The 25,407-nt window shown below is 35.3% G+C and overlaps 5 protein-coding genes and 2 pseudogenes across 5 annotated transcripts; all 7 read left to right on the top strand.

Moving 5' to 3' along the window:
• Positions 1-3,181: 3,181 nt before the first annotated feature.
• On the top strand, positions 3,182-3,704 carry LOC114077209 (annotated as a pseudogene).
• Positions 3,705-5,164: 1,460 nt separating this feature from the next.
• On the top strand, positions 5,165-8,680 carry LOC107019738 (annotated as a pseudogene).
• Positions 8,681-10,550: 1,870 nt separating this feature from the next.
• LOC114077215 (serine/threonine-protein kinase BLUS1-like) lies at positions 10,551-12,055 on the top strand. Its single transcript, XM_027916922.1, has 2 exons — positions 10,551-11,291; positions 11,378-12,055. The coding sequence occupies exons 1-2, from the start codon at positions 10,551-10,553 to the stop codon at positions 11,915-11,917; spliced, it is 1,281 nt and encodes a 426-aa protein (XP_027772723.1). The 3' UTR covers positions 11,918-12,055.
• A 937-nt stretch (positions 12,056-12,992) lies between these two features.
• LOC114077219 (serine/threonine-protein kinase BLUS1-like) lies at positions 12,993-14,382 on the top strand. Its single transcript, XM_027916931.1, has 2 exons — positions 12,993-13,655; positions 13,738-14,382. Exons 1-2 carry the CDS (start codon positions 12,993-12,995, stop codon positions 14,272-14,274), a joined length of 1,200 nt encoding a protein of 399 aa, XP_027772732.1. The 3' UTR covers positions 14,275-14,382.
• Positions 14,383-15,798: 1,416 nt separating this feature from the next.
• LOC114077216 (serine/threonine-protein kinase BLUS1-like) lies at positions 15,799-17,211 on the top strand. The gene is made up of 2 exons (XM_027916927.1): positions 15,799-16,480; positions 16,571-17,211. Exons 1-2 carry the CDS (start codon positions 15,812-15,814, stop codon positions 17,117-17,119), a joined length of 1,218 nt encoding a protein of 405 aa, XP_027772728.1. The 5' UTR covers positions 15,799-15,811; the 3' UTR covers positions 17,120-17,211.
• A 717-nt stretch (positions 17,212-17,928) lies between these two features.
• LOC107019102 (ATPase ARSA2-like) lies at positions 17,929-22,110 on the top strand. The gene is made up of 7 exons (XM_015219679.2): positions 17,929-18,288; positions 18,731-18,852; positions 20,298-20,448; positions 20,677-20,787; positions 21,294-21,432; positions 21,553-21,668; positions 21,819-22,110. The coding sequence occupies exons 1-7, from the start codon at positions 18,025-18,027 to the stop codon at positions 21,993-21,995; spliced, it is 1,080 nt and encodes a 359-aa protein (XP_015075165.1). The 5' UTR covers positions 17,929-18,024; the 3' UTR covers positions 21,996-22,110.
• Positions 22,111-23,881: 1,771 nt separating this feature from the next.
• Positions 23,882-25,005, top strand: LOC107020682 (ATP synthase subunit delta, chloroplastic). Its single transcript, XM_015221140.2, has one exon. The coding sequence runs from the start codon at positions 23,996-23,998 to the stop codon at positions 24,719-24,721; it is 726 nt and encodes a 241-aa protein (XP_015076626.1). The 5' UTR covers positions 23,882-23,995; the 3' UTR covers positions 24,722-25,005.
• Positions 25,006-25,407: the final 402 nt, after the last annotated feature.

Consider the following 25,407-nt stretch of genomic DNA (forward strand, 5'->3'; position numbering starts at 1 on the left):
ATTAAAAAAATTGATGACGTGACCGAATTATAATTGACCACATGTCAAAAATGATTTTGCAAAACCACAGTTAAAAAATAATGGCATTAATGAGTCTTTTGACATAAATGAGCCAAACTTTTAACGAATTGCATAAATAAGTCTTTTCTGAAAGTTCAGTATTTGAGCCTTCTCCCATAAAATAATTGTGCACCAAAGTGAATAGAATATACTTTGTTGCTTTCCATTTTGGTCTATAAATAGGCTTAAGTTGAGAAATGAGTTTCCAGAAGAAAAAGAATTTCCCGCTAAAATTGTCTCCCAAATTTCCAATTCTTGATCACCAAATGGATCATCCCATTTGGAGGAAGAAGAAAGTCTTTTTAAATCCCATGACATCGAATTCGACAGTAGTAGAGATAGTAGAGATAGGCTCTCCCATCGATTTCGATCAGAAAAACCCATGGAAGATCACGAAAAGCATTACCCCTGAAGTTCTCCATCAAGGACATCTGGTGATTTCACATTTGGAGACGTTCGACTACATTCTTCCATACTGGAACATGGACAATGCCAAACGACTAGTGAACGGGGCTGTGTATACGGGTTATGGTATGTGGGATCTAACGAAGGAAAATGCAGGTTTTATTTTTTGGAACCTGCCTAATCATAATGACTATTTTCTATGGATCCTGGGGTTGTTTGACGTTTACGATTTGGGAGTTGGTGATGAAATTGGGCTCTATTGGGATCCAAGATTTCAATCGTTTATGTTCAGAGTACTTTTTAAGATTTCTTGGGAGAAGATATTCAATTACCAAGTTAACAACACGACACCAGTACCGGTAGTGACTCGAGAGCTATTAGAGTCAGGCCCTGCCTGTACATATTATTCGAATAATATGAGGCACATGACTAAGAAGATTACCAGTCAAGATCTCACTTTTGGAGAGCTGCGGATTTCATTTTCCAAGACGTTTGATTACATTCTTCCATACTGGAAGTTGGAGCTGGCAAAAAGTTTGGTGAACGGGAGCACGGTGTGTGTTGGCTTGTGGGATGTCACGGAAGAGAATGAATGGCCTAATAGGTATGAAGATGGAAGTTTTACTTTTAGGAAGCTGTATAGTGATGACTACTCTCTATCATGCATGACATTGATCAATGATCGCGGAATGGGTGTTGGTGATGAAATTTGGCTATGTTGGAATCCTATTATTTCAAAGTTCATATTCAAATTAATTTCAAAGGTTTGTAGGAAGAAGACATTTGAGGTACTGACTAATAGAGACCGGCCCTGTCATGATATTTGATCTGAGTAAAGTAAGGCACATCACCCGCTCAAAATATTGTTCAAGGTCAACTGGAGATTTCATCTTTTGAGACGTTTGGAAATTGAACAAGGCCAAAAGTTTGGTGAACGGGTATGTGGAGCATGTTCGTGTGTTGAATATAATGGGGACGAAATTACCGTAAGAAGTATGAAGGTGAAACTATTAGTTTTAGGAAGCTCCCTAATAATGTCTATTCTCTAACGATTGTGGAATTGCTCAATGATAGAGGACTAGGTGTTGGTGATGAAATTGCTCTATTTTGGGATCCTAGATTACCAGCATTTATTCTCATTAGGCTGGTGTTTACCTGTAATATTGATTGATTAGGGGCATGTAGAAACTCAAGTTTAGTGTTCAAGTTTGTAAATGATTGAAGAATTGAGATATGAATATGATGGAGGATTCTTTTTAACGAATTGTGCTTGGAATGACTGGATACTTGTATTTATTTGCAAGAAAAGAGATGAGTTCCAATTTTGAGCAAAGATGTGATAGTTCAAACTGTTTTATTTCCTTCTTACAACAATCACATAAACATTCACCTCTTCTGTTTTTTCTTTTACTTGCAAGTGTATGCGCTAGCATTATTCATTGTATATATTTTTAGCGGGTTGGATTAAATAGGCGGGTCATTAGACGGTTTAAATGGATATATATATTTTATTCTTAAAATTTTGGTTAATAATTAAAAGTCCATGTCACTAATTTTAATGAAAAAATAATTAAATAGATTGAGTGACTTTTGCAAAGAAGTCATAGTTGAGTGATCTATGATCGCGAATTAGGTGTTGGAGTGTGGGATGTAACAGAGGAAAAGTATGGCAGGACTAATAGGTATGAAGATGTAAGTTTTACTTTTAGGAAGCTGTGTAGTGATGACTACTCTCTATCGTGCATGGCATTGATCAATTATCGTAGATAGTCCACTAATCGGTTTACATAGTCAGCTAATTTAACAGACACAACTAACTAACCACTTGATTAATATCAACTAACTAATTGCTAACAGAAGGGAACTGCTGTGCAAGTACCTGCATTTGACCGCTGTAAGTAAAAACTCATCTCCTGGCAGTCGAATTTCTTATTTGCACGATTTAACATCGTGATGACAATACCATAGAATGCTCTTCTTGATACCAAGTAAAAGATCAACATATTAACATGTCAGAAATCTTCTCCATCAGAAATGACATACTGTTTTTTGAGGCAATTATAGCAATAAGTTGTTACTGTTAATTAGGTCTTTTAAGTCTAACTCACACACCAAAAGCTAGCTCAAAGGGAGGAGGATTGCCCAAACCTTATAAAGAGTCCATCCATCTCAGTAACCACCGATGTAGGACTTTTGTAATTCTTTAACACCCCACCTCACGTTCAATGCTTAGCATTTGGTGCGTGGACAATTTTTTATTTGGGGGGTTCCAACATCGGGTGAGATAGGTTCTGCTATGATATCATTCGAAATTAGGTCTTAGACCTAACACACACCATGGTTAGCAACTCGAGAACCAGTGTAAATAAGGGTTTTTTGTAAAGACAATCTAATTTATGGTAAAATAAAAGTTGAACACAATTTTTTTGAAATCTAATTCAGGATTTTTAGTCAAATGCCAATTAAGACTGTGAGATTTAAAATTTTTCTATATCTTCTTAAATTCCATACTAAGTCAAAATACAAACAAATTGGAATAAATAGAATAATTTTAAAAATTTCACACCAAAAATAAGGATTATTTTTTTCTGTTTCCCTCTCAAAGTAGGAAAATATAATTTAAAACCTAATTTCTTAAGAGTTTACTCTTATAAATTCAAGCTTTCTTGCCCCTCTCTCTGTGCGTACTATTTTTGGAGTCTATGCGCAGTTTTCAATGTCTGATCAAAAGATATTCCTTAGCATTAAGAAGACCTTTTTTTACAATTTTTTTCCATCAAAAGAAGAAGAAGAAGCTTGCAAACGTAACAACACTCCATATGTAGTGACTCGAGAACTAATTGAGATTAGGGAATGTATCCTCCCCCAAAATCGATCTACAAAACCCATGGCAGATCAAGATAAAGATTACCAGTTATGAAGTTGAGGCAGGAGCCCTCTTGATTCCATATATCGAGACGTTTGAGTACATTATTCGGTACTGGACATTGGACCTCGCCAAAATTTTGGTGAACGGGTGCGGTGTGTATGTTCAAGTGTGGGATGTAACGGAGGATAATGCTCCTAACAAGTATGAAGGTGAGCGTGTTTACTTATGGAAGCTGTGCAACGATGACTATGCTCTTTCGTGCATTGAATTGTTCAACAATAACAGATTGAGGGTCGGTGATGAAATTGGACTGTTTTGGGATCCGAGATGTTCAAATTTTATGTTCAAATTACTTTCTCGTAGAATTTAGGACCAAAAACAACATACCATAGTCTTTTATGTTAGTATTACTCTTTCATTAGTTGAAGATTTGATTATGAAATTGGAATATTAATTATGATTTTTAATTTAGTCTGTGTGATCCCCTTGTATTATTATAGGAGGAGGATTTTTTTAGGCATGAAAAACGATGATAGTTAAGGGGTATCTAACATTTCATACCTTTTGCCTCAACCATCTTTGTAGGAAAGATGACAAATAACAAATAAAGGATTTAGCAACGATACTATAATCGATGATATATTATATTTAGTTGTAGAAATAAATATAAGTTTTACAATCAACACTCTTTATTTATGTCGCTTAAGGCTGTAGTGATTCTGGATACAATGACATTAATTCAATTGTCACTATATATTTTTATGACAATAATTTGTCGCAGAATTAAAAGAGCTTATTATTATTAATTTTTTTTTTTGGTTGCAGGATAAATAAATTGAAACAAATATGTATTTTAAAAATAATTTATACGTCAAATTAAACATGAAATAAGTGACGATAAAACCCAAGACTTGTACTTAAGTTAGATGTTTCTAGTTTGCAGGATTTTAGAATCCAAAATTTTTTAAACTCTGAGTTCAACAATTTTATCCAACCTCAACCATGTTTGAAATTGTATCTCTAGTGAAATTTTTTGTTTATAAAATGTAGAAAATCAACGAAATTTACTAAAAAAGCTAGGAGTTTCGACTCAAAAGAAAATGTCATTTTTAAAAAAAGAAAGAAAAAATAATATAACCACTAGATTTTATGATACGACGGAAAAGCTAATTTTAACTATTCAAGATTAAAATATCAGATGATAAAAAGGTTAGCGTAACATGTAATAGTCCAATTGAAAATATGTGTCTTAAGTTGGATGACATGATCAAATATATATAAAAAAAAATATGACGAATGACAAATATAACGCTTTTTTGAGAATATAAAGACAAATATGATATTTTTCCGTTTTAAATATATTAGTACCTAAATTGAGATGAACATAATATGTCTTATATTCTAAATTCAACACATATTTGACCGAAATGAACCTTGTAGTTTAGTAGAAGTAGATTTACTATTTCAATTCTAATATATCGTATTCACTACTAATTTTGTTCATTTAACACAAATCATACAGTTGTTGATAAAAAAAAAGTTAATTCAATCATAATTAATCTCTAGGAATTTCAACATTACTAATTCATGATATTGAATATTATTCTTATTATTTAATACAAACCATAACATTGTTGATGATTAAAAAAATAATTCAGTTCCAGCATAAAAAAATAATTTAGAAAGAGTGAAAGCGAAAAAAGGAAGAAAAAAAAAACTGAAAAGTGGTTATGCCCCGCCATTTTTAACGGCCTCTGTTTATCCTATAAATTTCCCTCTTTTTTCTTCTTCTTCTTCAATTTCCGACTAAAATTGTTGATCGTCGACAAAATGAGTGAAAAGGAAGTATATGCTCTTGTAAAACCTTTGCGTAGCCTTAAGAAGACCTTCTTTTACAATTTCTTTCCATCAAAAGAAGAAGAAGAAGCTTGCAAACGTAACAACACTCCATACGTAGTGACTCGAGAGCTAATTGAGATTAGGGATATATATCCTCCCCCCAAAATCGATCTGAAAAACCCATGGCAGATCAAGATAAAGATTACCAGCTATGTGTTGGGCTTTGTGGAGGCTTGTGAGCCGGCCCGACCCATTACTGAAACCCTAGGTTAACCATTTGGCTTTCCTATAAATATGATCCTTGTATTTGTAATTCCATAGCAGCACAAGTGAAATAAAATCCTCCTGTTACAGTCGTGGAGTAGGGAAACCGAACCACGTTAAATTCTTGTGTGTCCCGTTTGTGTTCCGTTTCTCTTTTCTCTAGATTATTTGTGTGTGTTGTGTGTTTAATTCCCAACAAGCGGTATCAGAGCGAGGTTTCAACAACATTGTAACACAAACTGTGAGAAATTGTCACCTAGGGTTCTTGTGTGAAGAACTGTGTGCAGGGAGGAGTAGCCGCCGTTACCGTGTGGGTAACCTCAAGCAGCAGCCGGCTAGGAGAACCGCGCAGGGTGCGAACAGCCGTCGTCCGTGTGCTGTCCGTCGCGCCGTTCCGTTGGCCGCCGCGTCGAGGAGCCTCAGATCCAGCCGCGAGCGTCCAGATCGTGAGCATCGTCCAAATCGCCGCCCGCTGTCTGTAGACGCCGTTAAGGGAATTGCCGAAGTCCTTTGAGATGGCAGAAGATGGGAAGTTCCGAATTGAGAAGTTCGATGGTACAGATTTCAGTTGGTGGAAGATGCAGATTGAAGATTTGCTGGTTCAGAAAGATTTGGACGTAGTGTTGGGTGACAAGCAAGGAAAATTGTCTGATGCAGAGTGGGCAGTTTTGGATCGGAAAGCTATGTCAGTTATCCGACTCTCGTTGACCAAGAATGTTGCGTTCAACATTCTTAAGGAGAAGACAGCGAAAGGCATCTTGGAAGCCTTGTCTAACATGTACGAGAAGCCATCTGCAGCAAACAAAATTTTTCTGATTAGAGAGTTGGTGAACACAAAGATGAAGGAAGGCAGTTCAGTTACCGAGCACATCAACTCATTGAATTCGATCTTAGCCAGACTTTTGTCAGTTGGCATTAAGTTCGATGATGAAGTTCAAGCTTTACTACTGTTATCATCATTGCCTGACAGTTGGTCCGGAACGGTTACAGCAGTTGCCAGTTCAGTGGGACCTAATGGATTCACCTTTGAGAAGATTCGTGATCTCGTTCTTGGCGAGGATGTCAGAAGAAGGAGTTCTGGAGAATCATCAGGTGATATGCTAAACGTCGTCAGAGGCAGAGGAAATAACAGAGGTAGTGGGAGCAGGAACCGAAGAAGGAGTCAGTCGAAGGCTCGGGATGGCTCAGGTGTAACATGTTGGAACTGCAAGGAGGTGGGGCATTTCAGGAATCAATGCCAGAAAGACAAACAAGTCAACATTGCAGAAGACAGCGTCAACGAGGATTTGTTTATCTGTTGCGCGGAGAGCAATGTGGATTCCTGGGTCATGGATTCTGGTGCTTCTTTTCACGCTACCCACAGCAGTGAAGCATTGCAGAATCTGGTTATTGGAGACTTTGGAAAGGTAAGGCTTGCAGACGATAGAGCTCTTGATGTTACGGGCATGGGTGACATGGTGCTGAAGACGCCAGTCGGTTTCTGGACCTTGAAGGATGTCAGAGTTGTTCCAAGCTTGACGAAAAGTTTGATTTCTGTTAGGCAGTTGGATGAACAGGGACATCATGTGAAGTTCGGAAATGGGCAGTGGAAGGTCGTGAGGGGCAATCTTGTCATGGCTCGTGGAACAAAAAGAGGATCGTTGTATATTGTCGGATTACCGTCTGAGGGAGTGACCGTCCCAGTTCAGAAGAAAAACAAAGTCCGGTTCACAGAATCTCGTGGGCAGAAGAAGGTTGTCTTTGCAAGAAAGAAACCCAGAGCCACAGGTCAGATTCAGGATGAACGAGCAAGGAAAGGTTCAGGAAGACCAGTCAGAGGCGTTTGTGGCAGTGGGAGCACCGGCCGTGCTTCAGCCAAGGCTCCTAGAAGACAGTGGGTCAAGAGAACCAGTATTCCAGCTGTTGATACGTCTCCAGAAAATTTCTTGCTGAGTATGGAGAGTGTTTGTTCTCAGGGAGTTCTAGGATCCGGCAGTTCGTGTCTCAAGTGGGAGCCGGTAGGGACCGAGGACGAGTCAAGGGCAGTTTCAGCCGTGACTGATGTGTTGAAGCTTCGGGGAGCTTCAACGGGCCTTTCAGTTGACTGATGAGAAGGCCGCTGTAGCAGGAGAGAGTTGAAAAAGATTACTAGACATACAAGTGTTCTAAGTGGATGACAGTTGAAATTCTTCAAGCCTCCAAGTGGGAGATTGTTGGGCTTTGTGGAGGCTTGTGAGCCGGCCCGACCCATTACTGAAACCCTAGGTTAACCATTTGGCTTTCCTATAAATATGATCCTTGTATTTGTAATTCCATAGCAGCACAAGTGAAATAAAATCCTCCTGTTACAGTCGTGGAGTAGGGAAACCGAACCACGTTAAATTCTTGTGTGTCCCGTTTGTGTTCTGTTTCTCTTTTCTCTAGATTATTTGTGTGTGTTGTGTGTTTAATTCCCAACACTATGAGATTGAGGCAGGAGCCCTGTTGAATCCATATATCGAGAGGTTTGAGTACATTCTGCGATACTGGACACTGGACATGGCCAAAATTCTTGTGAACGGGTGCGGGGTGTATGTTCAAGTGTGGATGTAACTAAGGATAATGCTCCTAAGAAGTATGAAGGTGAGCGTGTTGTTGGGTTTTATTTGCCCTAAATTTCTTACCATAAATAGGTTTTCCTTTTAGGAAAAAGTTTTGGATTGACTAATCCTTTTTCTGGTAGGAAAAGGTTTAAGACTCTATAAATAGAGGCATGTTCCTTCTAACTTAATTAGCATTCACAATGTAATCTTAAGGGTTTTGAGAGTTTTGGTTAGAGGGAGAATTTGTGGGTCACAGACTTGATACGTTATCACTTGTGTGAACCTCCCATGTATTCCGAGTGAATTGGTTGAGGTTGTTTCTCTCTGTATTTTGTACTCTCATATTTATAGTGGATTGTTCATCTCCTTTGTGGACGTAGGTCGATTGACCGAACCACGTTAAATCTTTGTGTCTTTTGGTATATTTCTCGTTGTCTTCTTACTCGTGGTCTTTCGAGGTTTGCATTGCTAGCTTCCGTGTATTCACCTGCTTATTTTCGGTCCTAACACCTGTTACTTATGGAATTTGTGCAACGATGATTGTGTTCTTTCGTGCAATGAATTGTTCAACAATAATAAATTGGGCGTCGGTGATGAAATTGGGCTGTTTTGGGATCCTAGATCTTCAAATTTTATGTTCAAATTACTTCATAGTCAAAGAAGACGGCTGATTCATTTGTAGAAATTGGGATATTATGTTCAAATTCTGTAAACTGTTTCAAGAAATAGGAGCATAGCTTTGTAAAATCGAGTATGAATATCTGGCTACGATGATTGTCTGTTTTTCTCTACTTGTTTTTCCAAGTTTTATGTTGAAATTCTGTAAATGATTCAAGAATTTTCTTTGTTAATGTGTTCTTGTATTTGCAAGAAAAGATTGGCTGACATTTCTGTTATTCGATGAGATGTTGTGCTTCAATATATGGTTATACAATCTTGAATGTCTTGTGATAACTCGAGCTGTTTGATCTCCAAAAGTTCTTTTTGTATCGTTCTTGAAACCTCGATTCTACTTATCTGAATTTTCTTTGTAGTTGAATTATAGTAACCAAGTGTATGCTCTAGCATTAGTCATTGTAGTTCAACTAACAAAATATGCACATTAATTAGTCCATGTACATAGACAAAGGTTTGGTGAACGGGAATGCGGAGCACGTTGGCTTGTGGGATGTAACAGAGAAGAAATACGAAGATGTAAGTTTTACTCTTAGGAAGCTGCGTAGTGATGAATACTCTCTATCGTGCATGACATTGATCAATGATCGCGGATTGGGTGTTGGTGATGAAATTGGGCTATGTTGGAATCCTACTATTTCAAAGTTTATGTTCAAATTAATGACTCTAGAGCTAATATTTTATCTGAGTACCCCTTAAAAATGTAGGAATATAAGTAGAAATTCAAGTTTTATGTTCGAATTATGTAAATGATTCAATAATTGAAATATGAATGGATGATTCTTTTCTCAAATCTAATCTGTTTTTTGTAGTTGAATCGTAGTAACCGAGTGTATGCTCGAGCATTATTCATTGTAGTTCTCCACGTTTCATCTAACAGAATATGCACAGTAACATCAAAGAGACGGTGTCCATTTTGTGTTATCTGGACTAGTGACTGCACATTGATCTGTTTATATAAAATCCAAATGTCAGCTAATCTAACTAACTAACCACTTGAACGGCACCCTACACAATACGAATTCGAAATAGTTAGAACTCAAACTCCAATACAAATATTGAATATCCTCTATATGATTATTGTGTTTCTCCCACTAGTTTGTACTAACTGTCTACCATAACTACAAATATATGTTTAATTGTTTGGACATGGGTATAACATATCACAAATTAATTCATATTACAACTTGTGAATTCAAAACTCAAAATTTTCAACACTCCCTCTTAGCTATTTAGGAAGAATTAATATTACTACTAATGTACAATTTTCATTGTCCCAATTTATATGACATCATTTAAATTTCAAGAGTTAAATTTTTAATTTTACCCATGAATCCAGATAGATAATCTTTAAAAAAATTTAAAATAAAATTTATATATTTAAAAATTACGTAAAAAAAATACAATTAATCATAATAATAAAGTAAATAAAATATTTTTAAAAAAATAAAAAAAGGTCTCAGTTAAGGGAAAATTATTTGGATTAGCTAGGAAAATCACCTTGTGAAACAATTGAACAACACCTCATAATATTTATCAGACATTTGGTAGAACGTATTGAATAAAATAATACATATTAACTTTGATATTATTAATATTTTAAGTGTTGGTAAAAAAAATTAATTCAACCATAACTAACCTCAATATTAGTAATTTCTTCGTCATATTCAGTACTCTCTCCGTTCAACAATAGTCGTCTACTATACTATTATGGAATATCTAACAATACTTATCTACTTTATAATAATTTTACGCTTAGTTCCGATTCTTTATAAAATTTAAGAAAAAGAAAGAAAAAAGGTGAAAAATAGTTTTGTAACGGCTTTTTCATCATATAAATACTCTGTTAACTTCCCTCTTCTTCTTCATGAATCATTATGGATCTTCAACAAAAAATAGCAGCAAGCCTGGAATATTTGGCTGAATACCGCCGCCATTACGCCCCCCGGAAAAAGTCCATACCCGAATTCACCTACGATCCAGGACTCGGAAAGGTCTTCATCGATCAAAACGTCGGCACTAGGTACGTTCTCCTAGAAATAATCGGAAAATGCGTCCAACTGCGGCCTACACACAACTACAATCTTTTGGATGTGATCTACAAAGCTAGTTACTACACACCCGATTGGATCGAACACGACAGTTTCCTTCCTTCCGGTTATGCCACTGTCAAGTTCATCCGACCTGGACAAGAAATTCGTCAGAGCAAGCTGGCCGGACAATCAATCCGTAATTCGAATATTATTAACTTCGATAAATGGCTTATTCAGAGATTCAGGCAAGGATTTTGTGTTGCATTGCCTTATATGTCAGAAGGATCGCTCCGTTACATTCTGTCAACTCGATTTCACAACGGATTACCAGAGGATTGTATTGCTATTGCTCTTAAACAAGCGCTTCTAGGTTTGTTTGATCTTCATTTTTCGGGTCTGGTTCATAAGCGTTTCAGTGCTGGGAATATCTATGTTAATTTCAAATCGAATGTAGAAATCAAATTGGGATTTGCAGCAACGATTTACGATTCAGAGTTGGAATCTCCTCTTTTTGTTAGTCACGGAACAGAACTTGGCCTTGACTCAACTGTTGCCATTCTACCGAAAAATCCTGGTGGAATCCCGGTAATAAATAATTTGTTAGTTAAATTAAGGTGTTGAAATTGTGTTATAAGTCGATAATTTTATTTGTGTTTATGAATTTTCAACAGAATCTAGAACTAGGCGAGTTGTACAAGTGGGCTGCTGCACCGGAGGTGTTCTATTCGAAATATGAGGAGGAACTAAGTCAAGTTCCATCACCTCTATATCAAGATGATAATGCCCACACTGTTCATTCCGATATATGGTTAGTCGGTGTAGCAGCGTTGGAATTAGCATATGGAAATTTAAGGATAAGCGATCGCGAAGATTTTGAGGCAATGATCAAGAAGATAAAGAGGTCGAGGAGATTGCCGGATAAGTTGGAAGATGTGCTTGAGGAGATTAATGTAGAAGAAGGGAAAGGGAAAGGGAAAGGGAAAATGAAGAAAGCTGTGGTGTATTTTAACGACAAACTGAAGTATGTGAAAGGTAAAAGAAAGTTTTCGAAAGAGTTTGAGGAGTTGGTGTTGGATTGTCTTTCTAGCAAAGAATCAAAGAGGCCATCAGTTGGAGATCTACTGCAGAGACCATTTTTCCGGAATGCTAAGAACTTGCAATGGTTTCAACGCCGCGTGTTGTATGCAAAGAATCCAATGGCTTATTGCTGATATCTGATGATGAACGATTCGTGGAAGATCAAGATCAGAAAAAAGAGCATATTGTTACATAGAAATGTCATACTGTAGTAGTTCATGTTTTTAAACACTTCATTGCTGAAAAGGGGAATTACATTTCTAGCTTCTTCATCTTCTAGGATTTTGTTAATGTTTTAAGTTTAGATCTTGGAGAACAGATAATTACTATTAAGGTAAATTATGGAGAGAAATATTATTTATTCTTGATATGCTAAAAGTGACGATTAAAAAGAAAAGAAAAAGAAAACGCCAAAGACCCCTGCAGAAGTACCATTAGGACTATTTACTATTAACTGCTTGTTGACTATCCTAGAGTGCCATGGAAATGTACAATGTTTAGAAATGGGGTTATATATAATGCAAATTCATATTACGATTAATGCTGCAGGGAAAATTACGATTGATGAACGTTAAATGTATCCTTGACCAACAGACAAATGAGTCCAAAATCATATCTTCTAGGAATGCTCTTTTTCTAGAATCATCTTGTTACGAATCCTCAAATGGTTACACAAGGAGGAACTATACTATTAGCAACGACTCAAAAGGGAGATCGCAACCTGCTCATATTTTTAAATCGCTTCTAGAAGAGTTCACTCACTGTTTATAGATGAAAAGAAACAAAAAAGATATTCGAGAAGAAAACTAGATATCGAGAAGACATAGCAATGGAAGTGGTCTACATATACAATGCAAGAACAACCCTTCGAATTAGAACCTTATAGTTCAAAGCTACTTATTCTAAACTCATCATACGGATATAGCTGGATAGTTTCGTTATAGCTTTGATGTTTAATGCGTTTGTTTAATCGCGGAACGCCAATCGTGTTAATTGGACCTCACCTTCGTAGATATTCTATACTTTAATAATTAATACAAAGTTGAATTACTCAAAAAAAAAAAAACAGATAACTGAAATTGGTTATGCGCGCCATTTCTAACTGCTTGTTGGCTCCATTTTCTTTTACTCTGTTCATCATATAAATACTGTGTAAACTTCCCTCTTCTTCATAATTCTCCCATCAAGAAAAAAAAACTCACTGAAAAAATGGCTACAGGCGGCAGCAGCGGCGGCAAATTAGCCTACCGTCCTAGGCCCGGAAATATCTTCATCGATAAATTGACCGGCACAAAGTACATCCTCGAAAAAGTAATCGGAACTTGCGATTTCCATTTCATCTACAAAGCTAGTTACTACACTGCCGAATCCACCATCGAAGGCCGTCTCCTTCCTACAGGATACGCCACCGTAAAGTTCATCGAACCAGGATATGATTTCTATAAAAGCAAGGTGGCGGAACAATTGCTGCGGAATTCGAACATGATTCACGTCGAGAGCTGGCGTATTCAAAAATTCAGACATGGATACTGTGTTGCATTTCCTTATATGTCAGAAGGATCGCTCCGTTACATTCTGTCAACTCGATTTCAGAACGGATTACCAGAGGACTGTATTGCTATTGCTCTTAAAGAAGCGCTTCTAGGTTTATTTGATCTTCATTTTTCCGATCGAGTCCATAAGCGTTTCAGTGCTGGGAGTATCTACGTTAATTTCAAACCGAGATCTGTTTTGAATGTCGAAATCAAATTGGGATATGCAACAACGATTTACGAATCGGCTCTGGAAACTCCTACTGTTCTGAAACGCGGACCAGAAACAGGCAATCAACCATACCTTGGCCTAAAAGGAAAAAATCTTGGTGGACCGCCGGTAAGGTTTCAATTTTTTAGTTAAATCAAGTTGTTGAAATTAGTCAATAATTTTATTTGTGTTTATGAATTTTCCGAAACAGATTCTAGATCTATCGTTTTTGCCAGATTGGGCTGCTGCACCGGAGATATTCCATTTAAACTTTTATGATTCTGATAATGAGAATAAAACATCATCTCGATCTGAAAATGATGGGAACTACAGTTTTAAATCGGACATCTGGTTAGTTGGTATAGCAGCATTGGAATTAGCGTATGGAAATTTAAGAATAAGTCATCGCGAAGAACTGGAGGGTTTGATTAGTAAGATAGAGAGGTCGAGAAGATTGCCAGATAAGTTGGAAGATGTGCTTGAGGAGTATCACGAAGAAGAAAAGAAAGGGAAAACGAAGAAAGTAATGGGATATTTGAAGGACAAGATGAAGTTAGTGAAATGTAATAGAATTAACAAGTTTTCGAAAGAGTTTGAGGAGTTGGTGTTGGATTGTCTTTCTACCAAAGAATCAAAGAGGCCATCAGTTGGTGGTCTACTGCATAGACCATTTTTTCGGAATGCTAAGAACTTGCAATGGTTTCAACGCCGCGTGTTGTATGCTAAGGATCCAATGCCTTATTACTGATAATACTACTGGTATTGTTAGCTAGAACAATTTTTTTCTAGCATTCACAATGCTGATAGATTCTGTTTTGTGTGTCTGATTTCTCTGTGGCTAAAACTAGTTAGTTAGTTGTTGGGATTATATGTGATGATAATTTTTCAGTGAAGGAATTGATTAGTTTATTTGAACAAGGGAGCTAGTTTTCTTTGAAAGTTTTTTTTCAAAGAAAACTATATAATCCAAGCAATTATATGTGACTTAATTTTGAACATCAAATGCTTAATTAGATTAGAAGAATGTTAGTATCAAAACTCTTATTTTTTTAAAAATGCAAGGCAAGTCATAAATTTAGTAAAAATTGCAAGTCACCATGTAATTGTTCACTTACTAAAACGGTATATTTAAATTTGTGTGAGGTTAAAGCTAAGGCAGGTAATCAATTTAATGTCTATTTGAATCAACTTATTTTTATATGCTTTTGATTTTTAAGTAGTTTTTTGTTTGAGGTGTTTGGAAGGTTATAAAGTGTTTTTTAAGTACCCATTTTTAGACAAAAGCAAAATTAAAATAAGATCAAAAGTCAGAAGTAAGATACCATCTAATTATGTCTTTTAAGTACCGATTAGTTGTTTGTTATTCGGAAGGAAAAGAAGTTGACACCCCTCTGTTAGGCATCTGTGTGTTTGGATTTGAGAATTTTTATTTGAATATTTACATTTTATATTAAAGAAAATACAACTTAAATAAGTCCAAATTAAACTTTTTAATATTAGTTTTGATTTTTGAGTCTTTAAACTTTAAGACGAGTCACAAAAATTATGAACAATTTGTACCTTTTTGATAATTATCAAAGACTAAAGTCATCCTACGTGCAACATTTATGTTTTTATGTAGATTAGTAAAATATGATATGATCATAATTCTAATTTATTAAACCTTTAAAAGAAATTGATTTATTTATATTTATAAAGGGCATATAAAAATTTCACTTAAAACACGTGACACAAAAACAAAAGAAATTAGTTAATTAAATTAATGAGTTTTGTTAATGGAGATTTAATAACATGTCCAAAAAGATGAAGGATCATTAATACTGATAATAAGGATTTAAGATTAAAAAGAAACAAAAAGATATTCGAGAAGAAAACTAGATATGAAGAAGACATAGCAATGGAAGTGGTCTACATATGCAACGCGAGAACAACCCTTCGAATTAGAACCTTATAATTCAAAGCTACTTATTTTAAATTCATCGTACAGATATAGTTGGATAGTTTCGTTATAGCTTTGATGTTTTATGCGTCTGTTTAATCGCGGAAGGCCAATCGTGTTAATTGGACTTCACCTTCGTAGATATTCTACACTTTAGTAATTAATATAAAGTTGAATTACTCAAAAAAAACAACAAAAAAACAGATAACTGAAATAGGTTATGCGCGCCATTTCTAACTGCTTATTGGCTCCAATTTCTTTTACTCTGTTCATCATATAAATACTCTGTAAACTTCCCTCTTCTTCATAATTCTCCCATCAAGAAAAAAAAAACTCACTGGAAAAAATGGCTACAGGCGGCAGGGGCGGCGGCCGCGGCAAATTAGCCTACCGTCCTATGCCCGGAACTATCTACATTGATACATTGACCGGCACAAAGTACATCCTTGAAAAAGTAATCGGAATTTGCGATTTCCATTTCATCTACAAAGCTAGTTACTACACCGCCGAATCCACCATCGAAGGCCGTCTCCTTCCTACAGGATACGCCACCGTAAAGTTCATCGAACCAGGATGTGATGTCTATAAAAGCAAGCTGGCGCAACAATCGGTGCGGAATTCGAACATGATTCACGTCGAGAGCTGGTGTATTCAAAAATACATATATGGATACTGTGTTGCATTTCCTTATATGTCAGAAGGATCGCTCCGTTACATTCTGTCAACTCGATTTCAGAACGGATTACCAGAGGACTGTATTGCTATTGCTCTTAAAGAAGCGCTTCTAGGTTTATTTGGTCTTCATTTTTCCGGTCGAGTTCATAAGCGTTTCAGTGCTGGGAGTATCTACGTTAATTTCAAACCGAGATCTGTTTTGAATGTCGAAATTAAATTGGGATATGCAACAACGATTTACGAATCGGATCTGGAAATGCCTATCGTTCTGAAACGCAGACCAGAAACAGGCAATCAACCATACCTTGGCCTAAAAGGAAGAAAACGTGGTGGACCTCCGGTAAGGTTTCAATTTGTTAGTTAAATTAAGTTGTTGAAACCGTGTTATTAGTCAATAAATTTACTTGTGTTTGTGAATTTTCCGAAACAGATTCTAGATCTATCATTTTTGGCAGATTGGGCTGCTGCACCGGAGATATTCCATTTATACTTTTATGATTCTGATAATGAGAATAGAAATCCAGCTGAATCATTGTCTCGAGATCATAATGATGAGAAGTACAGTGTTAAATCTGATATCTGGTTAGTTGGTATAGCAGCATTGGAATTAGCGTATGGAAATTTAAGAATAAGTCATCGCGAAGAACTGGAGGGTTTGATTACGAAGATAGAGAGGTCGAGAAGTTTGCCAGATAAGTTGGAAGATGTGCTTGAGGAGTATCATGAAGAAGAAAAGAAAGGGAAAACGAAGAAAGTAATGGGATATTTGATGGACAAGATGAAGTTCGTGCAATGTAATAGAGCTAACAAGTTTTCGAAAGAGTTTGAGGAGTTGGTGTTGGATTGTCTTTCTACCAAAGAATCAAAGAGGCCATCAGTTGTAGATCTACTGCAGAGGCCATTTTTTCGGAATGCTAAGAACTTGCAATGGTTTCAACGCTGCGTGTTGTATGCTAAGGATTCAATGCCTTATTACTGATAATAGTACTGGTATTGCTAGCTAGAACAAATTCACAATGCTGATAGATTCTGTTTTGTGTGTCTGATTTCTCTGTGGCTAAAACTAGTTAGTTGTTGAGATTGTATGAAATTTTGAACATAAAAGAAAACTATATAACCCAAGCAATTATATGTGACTTGAATTTTGAACATCAAATGCTTAGATTAACAGAACTCTTTGTTTTTAAAAAATGCAAGGCAAGTCATAAATTTAGTATAAATTACTTACTAAAACGGTGTATTTAAATTTGTGTGAGGTTAAAGCTAAGGTACGTTATCAATTTAATGTCGGTTTGAATCAACTTATTTTTAGATGTTTTTGATTTTTATGTAGTTTTTTGTTTGAGGTGTTTGGAAGTTTATAAAGTGTTTTTTAGTATTCATTTTTAGAACCATAAAAAAATGAAAATAAGATGAATAGTTAGAAGTAAGGTACCATCTAATTATGACTTTTAAGTATCGATTAGTTGATTTCTTTTCGAAAGAAAAAGAGTTGACACCCCTTTGCTATGCATCGGTGTTTGGATATGAGAATTTTAATTTGATTATTTACTTTTTATATTAAAGAAAATACAACTTAAATAAGATCAAATTAAACTTTTTAATATTAGTTTTGATTTTTGAGTCTTTAAACTTTAAGACCAGTCACAACAATTATAAACCTTAGCAACCAACAATTTGTACCTTTTGATAATTATCAAAGACCATCTATAGCATTTATATTTAGTAAAATTATGATTGTAATTTATTAAACTTTTAAAAGAAATTGAATTATTTATATTTAACGCATATAAGAAAAAGAAAAAGATAAATGTTGAAATGGAGGATTTAACATGTCGCAAAAGATGAAGGATCATTAATGGTGATAGTAAGGATTTAAGATTCATGGCTTGGAATAATCCAGATTTACCAGAAGGTACAGTTCGTAACCTAATGGAACAAGATACACTGAAATGGGTATTTGTAGGCGGTAAAGGCGGTGTTGGAAAAACGACGTGCAGTTCTGTTTTAGGGATCCTTCTTTCTCAGGTCCGATCTTCTGTTCTAATTATATCAACTGATCCAGCTCACAATCTAAGCGATGCATTTCAACAACGTTTCGCTAAAACTCCTACCGTTGTTAATGGATTCACCAATTTGTACGCCATGGTACCCTAACCTACCCGCTTTCCATCTTCATTTTTTTTTTCCTGATTCATTAATCTTAGTATTACTTACTTCGGATTTGACGTATATACACTGATAATTTACAATATATTCCTGTAATTTAACATGTTAATTGCTTTAATTTTTGTGTAACTAGTTCCATTGATTACGTTATTGTTCATCTTGTACCATTAACCATTTGTTACCTGGCTTTTGTACCCAACCGAACACTAAAAAAATGGATAGGAAGGTTGATCCTTGTAAATTTTGAGTAATACTCGTTGTTGTCGACTGTAATGTGTGTTGAATTATGTATTTCAGTGATTTTAAAGAGAATTTTACGCTTAACTTTATCAAATTATCTAGTTTTTTCAGTTTATGGTCAATTTTGTTCTGATATGCTGTTACGGGGTAATGATTTTATAATTGAAGTTCTGTTCTTTAGGAAGTTGATCCATCTATAGAGAATGAAGAAGGTGGTTCAGAAGGAGTGGACGGTTTTTTCTCAGATTTGGCGAATGCAGTTCCAGGGATTGATGAAGCTATGAGTTTTGCTGAGATGCTAAAGTAAGTGACATTTTTTCATGACACATAAATTGGGTTTATGGATTCTCTTCCCCAAAAATGAAGTTAAAAAAAAGTTTTCAAGTATATATATTGGATGTAGTAACTGCAATTCGGATGATTTTTGGCGTTATTCTGGTGATATTATGATACAAGTATATTAAACAACTTGAAGAGGATCACTGCAATTAACTGTTTGGTTTTCGAAAAAATCAAGTTTGATGGTCACTTTTGCATCATTTCAGCTGACATTAAGAGAACGTTTATATGATCTAGAGAATAATACATTTGTGGTAGTGAGATAGTTAAGAATTTTTACAGTGTATCTAAATTAAAGGAAATGACATGAGACATCAACTTCAAATTCATGAATCTGTGCCAGCAAGCTAATGCTATATATATATATATATGTGTGTGTGTGTGTGTGTGTGTGTGTGTGTAGGAAAATAAGGTTTTCTTTTGTAGATATAGTTGTTAATATGCACGAATACACATGCAGGTTCTGTTCTTTTTAGAAAATTTCTTTTTGTAGTCAAAATTTCAGTACTTCATTGTGTTGCTTACCTGCCTAGATCAAACTTTTCTCAATGGAGTCAGTGTTTGGCTTCTAAATTCAGCACTTAAGGAAAGCATATCAGCTAATGGGAAGTTCCCATTAGCTGCCTGATTTGTTTTTTCTAGAAATATACAAGGGTTGCAGATTTTACATATGGCACGGTTAATGCATTGCTTAACAAACACTCAAAAGCCAACATGGTGAATGATTTGATTTTTGTCTTTGTTGATCTTTTGCGTCCAAGTCTTAACTCATATGGCATATATTTTTGAATATAGTGGTGCTTACCTATGTGGCATTTTTTTGTTAGTTTGTTATTTTCATGATTTCTGTTACTTGGCAAAAAGATCTTAAAAATTAATTTTAATAGTTAGGGAGTTCACCATTGATATGGATTTGAGTTTGAGTTCTCTAGAAGTACATCATTTTGTGAAGTAGCTCGCTCGCCTCATCACTGTATCCTTTTATCTTGATTTGTAACATGGTATTTGGAATGGTTGATAGAAATTACACGCGTTTGGGGTTTATGCTGGAAACTGTAAAGATCAAGCTGGCTGTCACATGCTTATCAGGCAAACTAAGATTAGAAGTTTAGAGCCAGGCTGTTCAACTTTGGAATACATGTGTGCTAATTATAAGTGAAACAGGATAGTGGGGTTTACGTTAATTCCAATTTAATCTTGCTTTTCCTTTTCCTGGACATCTGAATCATATCTAGTAACAGTTTTCACTGGTAATTTTCATCCTGTTATGGTACATTGATAGTCCTTATATGCTAGTATTTGTTGAGATCTAGAAGCAAAAATGAACTCTTGTGTTTTCTGGTTATATGTACATTCTGGTGTTTTCTTTATCACGTGGACTTCAATACACTTGATTTGTTTCTTTTTAGATTGGTGAGAACGATGGATTACTCTGTAATAGTGTTTGATACAGCGCCAACGGGACATACTCTCCGGTTGTTACAGTTCCCATCAACATTAGAGAAGGGGCTTGCAAAAATAATGAGTTTGAAGAGCAAATTTGGTGGTGTTCTAAGTCAGGTAACATCCCCTTCCCTCCGAAAAAAAACAGGAGAGAACTTAACACTCTACGATATCCCATATAGCATATGAGGATCAAAAGCTCAAGATTATAAGGGGGTTACGAGAAATGTGTGCAAAATTATTGCTAGTTTCATCTGCAAGCCTGAAAATTCAAGCCAGATTGTAGGAAGTGGATTATGTGTTTGTGTATATCTATTATTAATACAAAGTATTTGTCAATCGCAGATGACTCGTGTGTTTGGTGTTGATGATGAATTTGGCGAGGATGCAATTCTAGGCAAGTTGGAAGCCATGAGAGATATTATTGAACAAGTGAACAGACAATTTAAGGATCCCGTAAGAGTTATCCTAATAATGCTCATTTACTTTTATGAAGAACTTGTTTATATTCATTAATTCTAGGTGGAGACATAGGGACAATTTAGTCCAGAGTTTGTAGAGTCATGCATTTTCTATAGCTTGTAGCAATGCTCATGCATTATTTGAGGCGTTGTTAGTTTCAGTAGAAAATAGTTTTTCAATCCAGTTGAATATTTATTCAGTTAATTTAATGTCTGAACTTGATCGCTGACAACAGTTACTTGTGTTTTCAATTAGAAAAAAGACTATTTATATGGATGAAAGCATAAATAATCACAATACATATTCTGGTGATCCTTCTGTTTAGATTGTGGAAAAAATCTACTAAGATGAACTGCAATATGTGTTATCTACACTTGTGTTTCTTTTTCCAGAATGTTGTTTGAGTGATTCGTGCTAGTAGCTGAACAGTGACCTTCTTTATGTTCTCATTTTTACTTGTTCTGAGCTCTGTATATGAATAAACACCACATTTCTTATAGGACATGACGACGTTTGTTTGTGTTTGCATTCCGGAATTCCTCTCTCTATATGAGACTGAAAGACTTGTTCAGGAACTCACTAGGTTTGAGATCGATACACACAACATTATAATTAACCAAGTGCTCTATGATGTAGAAGGTACACAAACTTCCTCGATTGTTTTTCCCTTTTAATCTATTTCCATAACCTCATTTTGTTTATGATAACCTGTTCCAATGCAAGAGAATTCATAACTATTTGACTTGTGACTATTTTCAGTTGTTGAATCCCAGTTGCTGAAGGCTAGAATGCGGATGCAACAAAAATACTTGGATCAGTTCTACACGCTATATGACGACTTCAATATTACTAAGCTGCCTTTGCTACCACAAGAGGTATGAAGATACCTTCCTCTCACGAACACACACAGACACGTATATATATATATATTTCCGTTTACCTTTTGGTGCATTCAAAGAGTATACTGGCCATAAAATCTTGTCAACCGATGACAACTCATATTACTAACTTCTTTTTTTGGATAGGTTTGTGGTGTTGAAGCTCTGAAAGAATTCAAGTATCGTTTTCTAACACCATATCGACCTTCTCGTGCGCGATGTTCAGCGGAAGAGTTGGAGAGTGGAATAGCCAAACTGAAAGAACAGTTGAAAGATGCTGAAGCAGACTACGAAAAAATTAGGAAAGGAAAAAGTCAGGTTTAATCTAGAAAGACTTTTCAAATGTTGGGGAGATAGTGTCATTGAACAAATTATTGTGTTCTTTGAGAAGATCATAATGTATAATTGTTTTATTCATTGATTTTCCTTACCACCAAAACATATAGAGCTTATTCGTTACCTTTTTCATCAAATCGCTAGATAGGCTTCTTACTTGTGGCATAATGCTACAACTAAGTTTTTGTTTCAAATAAGTCGGGATTGGCTATATAAATACAATCTGTTTTCATCATGAATTTGTTAATTTTACACTAGTTGTCAGCTCGACACAACATCAATATGAGCAAGGTCGCCCAATCAGTGCCGAGCAAGCCAAATACACTTGGTAGCCTGGATTGATAATCTTGAACTTCGGATCCACCATATGCTATATGGACAAACCTTCTACGTCAAAGTCAAAGTTAAAACTTAGCACTCTACAATATCTCTAGGCGGCCTGATATTTGGCATTGGAAATTACACTCAATAATAACCTTAGTAATTGATAATCTTGAACTTTTATGGACAAACCTTCTAGGTCAAAGTCAAACTTAGCACTCTACATTATCTCCTCGCTTGATATTTGACACTAGAAATTAAACTCCATAACCTGAAAACAGATAATCTTAGATTTTTTATTCGCCGTATGCTATATGGACAAACCTTCAAGGTCAAAGTCAAAGTCAAAACTTAGCACTCTACAATATCTCCACACTTGAGATTTGACACTGGAAATCACACTCAATAACCTTGGATAATCTTGAAATTTTGATCCCCCATATGCTACATGGACAAACTGTCAAGTTCAAGGTTAAAGTCAAAGTCAAAACTTAATGCTCTATAGTATCTCACGCCTAATATTTGCCACTGAAAATTACCCTCTATAAACTTTAAAAATGATAATCTTGAGCTTTTGATCCTCATATGCTATATGGACAAACCTTCAAGGTTAAAGTCTAAGTCAAAACACAACAAACTCTACAATATCTCCACACCTAATATTTGACACTAAAAATTACACTCAATAACCTTGAAAATTGATAATCTTGAACTTTTGATCCCCGTTTGCTATATGGACAAACCTTCAAGGTCAAAGTCAAAGTCAAAACTTAGCATTGCACAATATATCCACACCTGATACTTGGAACTAGAAACTACACTCAATAAACCTTGAAAATTAATAATCTTGAACTTTTGATCCCCGTTCGCTATATGGACAAACCTTTAAAGTCAAAGTCAAAGTCAAAACTTAGCATTGCACAACATATCCACGCCTGATACTTGGCACTAGAAACTACACTCAATAAACCTTGAAAATTGATAATCTTGAACTTTTGATCTACCGTTTGCTATATGAATAAGCCTTCAAGGTTGAGGTTGAGGTCAAGGTCAAAGTCAAAACTTGGTGAACTTTGAAGATTTGCTCATGGAGCGGGTCAAATGTTCAAGACCCTACTTGTACTCGGGAGAATTTTTGCAAATAACTAATTATAATAAAATTAATTATACTTCATAACTATAATTTGCATTTTTAAGGGCTATAACTATAATTTAAGTTGTCTCATTTGTATAATTTGCGTGTATATTCGTATAATTGAGTTGTTTTTATAGAAATTTGAAATAACAAATTTATACTAACACAAATATCTCAACTTCGAATAGTTTTACAAATTATATTATACAACAGTTTTATAAATTATATTATACAAATTTCGAACTATACGAATGAGTGAATTATATAAACTCAAAATCCGAGCCCATTCAATTATTAATAAATATTATTTGGAAATGCTAATTAATTAAGATTACGACTATAATAACTAATTAACTAGTATATATTTGCCCGTAATCCCAGCCCAAGATAAGCTAGCTCTATCATTTGGTTCAACTTGTGGCTGAAAAAATTATCTTTGTTTTGTTCTTTGTCACCTATATTCCCCACCACAATTTCTTGATCTTCCTTCATTCCCTTTTCTTCTCAAAAGTTTAACTCCTTTACCCAATCAATGGATACCCTTTCTACCTCTGTTTCTTCCCTTAAACTTCCAAACATACGCAGATACTCTGCTGATTTCCACCATTTCAAGAATCCCTATACAACAACAACATCATCTTCTTCTTCTTCACCCCATTTCAATTTCCCAAAACCAACTTCAATCTCAAGCAAAACCAACTCTTTCACACATAAAAAGACAACAAATTTCCCATTTCCATCCAAAACCCCACCTCCCAAACAACCCTTTTCCAAGCATCAAACAGCACATACAAGAGCTTCAAGTGGGTATGCTGCAGCACTTATAGACATAGGTAACTGCAACAACTCACTTGAAAAACTCGACAAAGACGTGAGGAAGTTATCAAGATGGTTAAGACATGATCAGGTGCGTGTTCTTATGACAGACCCTTTTGTGGGAAATCAAGAAAAAGGGTATGTTGTTAAGGAGATTTTGTCTAAGGGGAATTTCAACAAACAGTTGGTGGGTGTGGTGAAGCTTTTGGTGGAGAAGAACAAATTGGGGATTGTGGGTGAAGTTTTGATGGAATTTGAGAGGATTTATGATCAGCTTTGTGGGACACAAGTTGTTTTGGTTTCATCAGAGGTGAAAATGGAGAAAGATGAAGCTTTTGGGATTGCTAAGAAGGTGCAACAACTTAGTGGGGCTGAAAGAGTGAAGGTCAAGGTGAAGAATTTGGTTAGTGATAAGAAAAGGTCACATTCCTTTGCACTTTGACTTTTAATTTTTGATTCGATACGAATTCAAGATTTAGAGTCAATTTTATTTAATATGTATGTGTGAGGGATTTGTTTGTGCCTAATCTTGATCTACTATTGACTTTGATTAAATGTGGTATATTGTGATTCTCGAATGCATGATTGGTTTTATAATGTAATTATTAGTGATTGATTTTACTTTTCGAATAGCGTTATCAGTTCTATAAAAAGGCATAATAAGTTTCTCATATATTGTATGAGTAATTCTCCAATTCAATCAATTGTTTATTCGAGATGTATGAATATATATGTATGTGATGAGTTTGAATTTCATTATTTAATGTTTTTATGATTGTTTTGTTGATCTATTATAATATTTTTCAATTATTTTACCTTCTTTAGTTTTGGGTTTTATTTGTCCTAAATTTCTTATCATAAATAGATTTTCCTTTTAGAAAAATGTTTTGGATTGACTAATCATTTTCTTGTAGGAAAAGGTTTAGGACTCTATAAATAGAGGAATGATCCTTCTAACTTAATCAGCATTCACAATATAGTCTTTAAGGCTTTGAGAGTTTTTGGTTAGGGGGAGAAATTGTGGGTCACAAGTTTGATACGTTATCACTTGGTGAACCTCCCATGTATTCTGAGTGAATTTGGTTGAGGTTGTTTCCATATGTATTTTGTACTCTCATATTTATAGTT

Source organism: Solanum pennellii, chromosome 5 (genome assembly GCF_001406875.1).
Source record: "Solanum pennellii chromosome 5, SPENNV200".
In the NCBI taxonomy this organism is placed as follows: domain Eukaryota; kingdom Viridiplantae; phylum Streptophyta; class Magnoliopsida; order Solanales; family Solanaceae; genus Solanum; species Solanum pennellii.